This window comes from Acanthisitta chloris, unplaced genomic scaffold (assembly GCF_000695815.1).
Source record: "Acanthisitta chloris isolate BGI_N310 unplaced genomic scaffold, ASM69581v1 scaffold35656, whole genome shotgun sequence".
In the NCBI taxonomy this organism is placed as follows: domain Eukaryota; kingdom Metazoa; phylum Chordata; class Aves; order Passeriformes; family Acanthisittidae; genus Acanthisitta; species Acanthisitta chloris.
The window spans coordinates 10,802-13,188 of NW_008678257.1; the positions used below are offsets into that span (position 1 = coordinate 10,802).

The 2,387-nt window shown below is 45.3% G+C and overlaps 1 protein-coding gene across 1 annotated transcript in view; it reads left to right on the top strand.

The window, feature by feature from the left end:
• The window catches only part of KRT222 (keratin 222), a 5,758-nt gene extending 3,719 nt beyond the window's left edge, over window positions 1-2,039 (top strand). Inside the window, exons 4-6 of the mRNA XM_009076795.1 lie at window positions 236-312; window positions 482-587; window positions 1,826-2,039. Of these exons, the coding sequence (XP_009075043.1) occupies window positions 236-312; window positions 482-587; window positions 1,826-2,039 (397 nt within the window). The remainder of the gene's footprint in view (window positions 1-235; window positions 313-481; window positions 588-1,825) is intronic.
• Window positions 2,040-2,387: the final 348 nt, after the last annotated feature.

Genomic DNA, 2,387 nt, shown 5'->3' on the forward strand with positions numbered 1-2,387 from the left:
GTTGCTCTGCTCTGGACCTGCTCCAGCCCAGGACAGATCATTGCATGAAACTGCACAGATATGGTCAAGAACTTCCTCCAGTTCCACACTCAGAAATCCCAACAAACAGTGACTGAGATCAAACAGAACTTCTCCTGGTTCTCACACTTAAATTTCTCACAGCTATTCATAAAACAAGTTTGGGTTAAAGTAATCCAGTATTATTGGGTGCCTGTAACTGTTTGTATTTTTGCAGGTTCCGGTGCTCAATACCTGCCCAGAAGGATGACAAGAAACCCAGCACTAGCAAGATCAGCTTTACGCTGCCTTCAGGTCGGTTTCTCTTTCCCCTTGGGGATTATGGCCCCAAAAAGCTTCACAACTACTGACAAACTCCTGCATATTACAAAAGTACCTTTTCCCATGCAGGCAAAATTCCTCCAGGCCCTGTGTCCTGCCCCTGCCCCTCTGCATGCTCAGTGCACCTGATTGTCTCTTACAGATGGTGTGAAGAAGCAGGAACCAGAGAAGGTGGAACTGATGACAAAACAAGCAATCCTAGATGGAAATATCATGAAGGAAAGAGCTGAAGCTCATGGCACTGTACAGTAAGACAAACAAGATTTTCACAGATAATTGGAAGTTGTTGGTGGGGGTTAGGTTCCAGCAGCTTTGAGCTGCCTGTTTTTTGGTGTCTGGAGCTCCAGAACAAGTGAGGGCTCCTGCAGGTACACTGACTGTGTGTTTGAACCATACATCACACTGACAAGTTATTTTATTAGCATTGACCTCCTGAGCAAACAATACTCTGAAGATGCTTCTGATTTGTAATTTCTATTTCTGTTAAGAATGAAACTATGAATAATTCATCTCACTAAGGCTGAAAGCAGAACCCTGACCACGTTGGGGAAATCCCTCTGGGGCATATTTGTGCACATAAATTCAGGCTCTGCTGCTCTGACTTGCTCCTTGGAATCTCCTACATTTTCCCAAACAGGGGAGGGAGAGCCTGGCTCCCAAATAGGCACGTGAAAGTCTGTCAGGATGTGTTATTCACCTGAAATTACTGTAATACTATTGGACTGCCTCATTTTATTCATTCCTGAAAGGGAAAAAAGGAAAAAATTACCTTTAAACACGGTGCAGTGGATCATGTCCCTGACACTGAGCTGTCATAGGCTGCTGGAAACATGTTGGAATTTGGATCAAAAGCTCCACCACACACAGCCCATGCCTGATGCTTATTCTCATACATGGCTTTGTTCATCACACACAGTCCCTCAGCTCTGCACAGAGCTGCTCAGCCAGGGGCAGTTTGCTCCTCCTGAGTGAGGCCCCAGAGCCCAACATTCAGATCTGGATCCTGACACACACATGGAGGGTCAAATCAACAGGATTTGGGTGCCTGCATCAGCTGAGGTTTCCATTCTCCTTATTTCACTTCTGTCCTTTTTTCTCTTTAGTGTAACATAGCTCTACATTCTGAGGTTTGGATCTGAACTAGATTTCTCCTCCCTGTTTTGAAGGTTTTTGCACACAGGAATTCTGTCCTGCCCACTACAGTACTGAAGCTTCTTGCAAAGTTTTTGAGCTTGGATTCCAAACTTTCTGCTTGGAAACAAACTGCCTGCTGTGTTTGGAGCAGTGGGTTTGTAGCCATGTCTACCTAAAAGTACAAAACCAAGAATATAATGAACCTGTGGAAAAAAAGAAAACCTCTGCTGTCTCAGCACCATCTGAAATAACACTTTATCATGCAATTTCTCCCTCTGTTTTAAAACAATCCTGAAGATAGATAACTCTTGTTGCCTAAAATAATCATAAATAATTTGCTTGATTGTTTCAGGACAGAAAAAGTGGATGAAGTGATTAAGGAATGGGAAGGTTCTTTCTTCAAGGACAACCCTCGCCTGAGGAAGAAGTCCGTGTCCCTGCGCTTTGACCTGCACCTGGCAGCCACGGACGAGGGATGTTTACACACGAAAAAGAAAACTCTCCCCGACATTGAGGTCAGGCTGGTGATGAGGAGGTCCTGCAGCATCCCTTCCATCAAACCCTAACCTCAGCAGTGCCCACAGGGCACCCAACAGGCTCTGGACATCAGCTGCCAACGGACTCCCCCAGCCGCTCCCTGCTCCAGCCACAACCTTCCCACGCCCTCGGTTTCACAGCCAAACCATGGGAGTCCTTCAAACCACAGGGGGAAGAGCGAGGGAGTTCAGACCCCAACACACCCAACTTCCACTGGTTTTCTACTCAGCCCTTTCATTTTCTCATTGCTGTTGTTTTGTAGAGTTTCACCAAGTGTTACAGGAGTTAACCTAGAACTGTAGAGTTTGACATATTTCTGCCTTTGTAAAAGAGAACTTGTTTTCTCTTCCTGGAAATGAGAAATGTATATTTCGTTC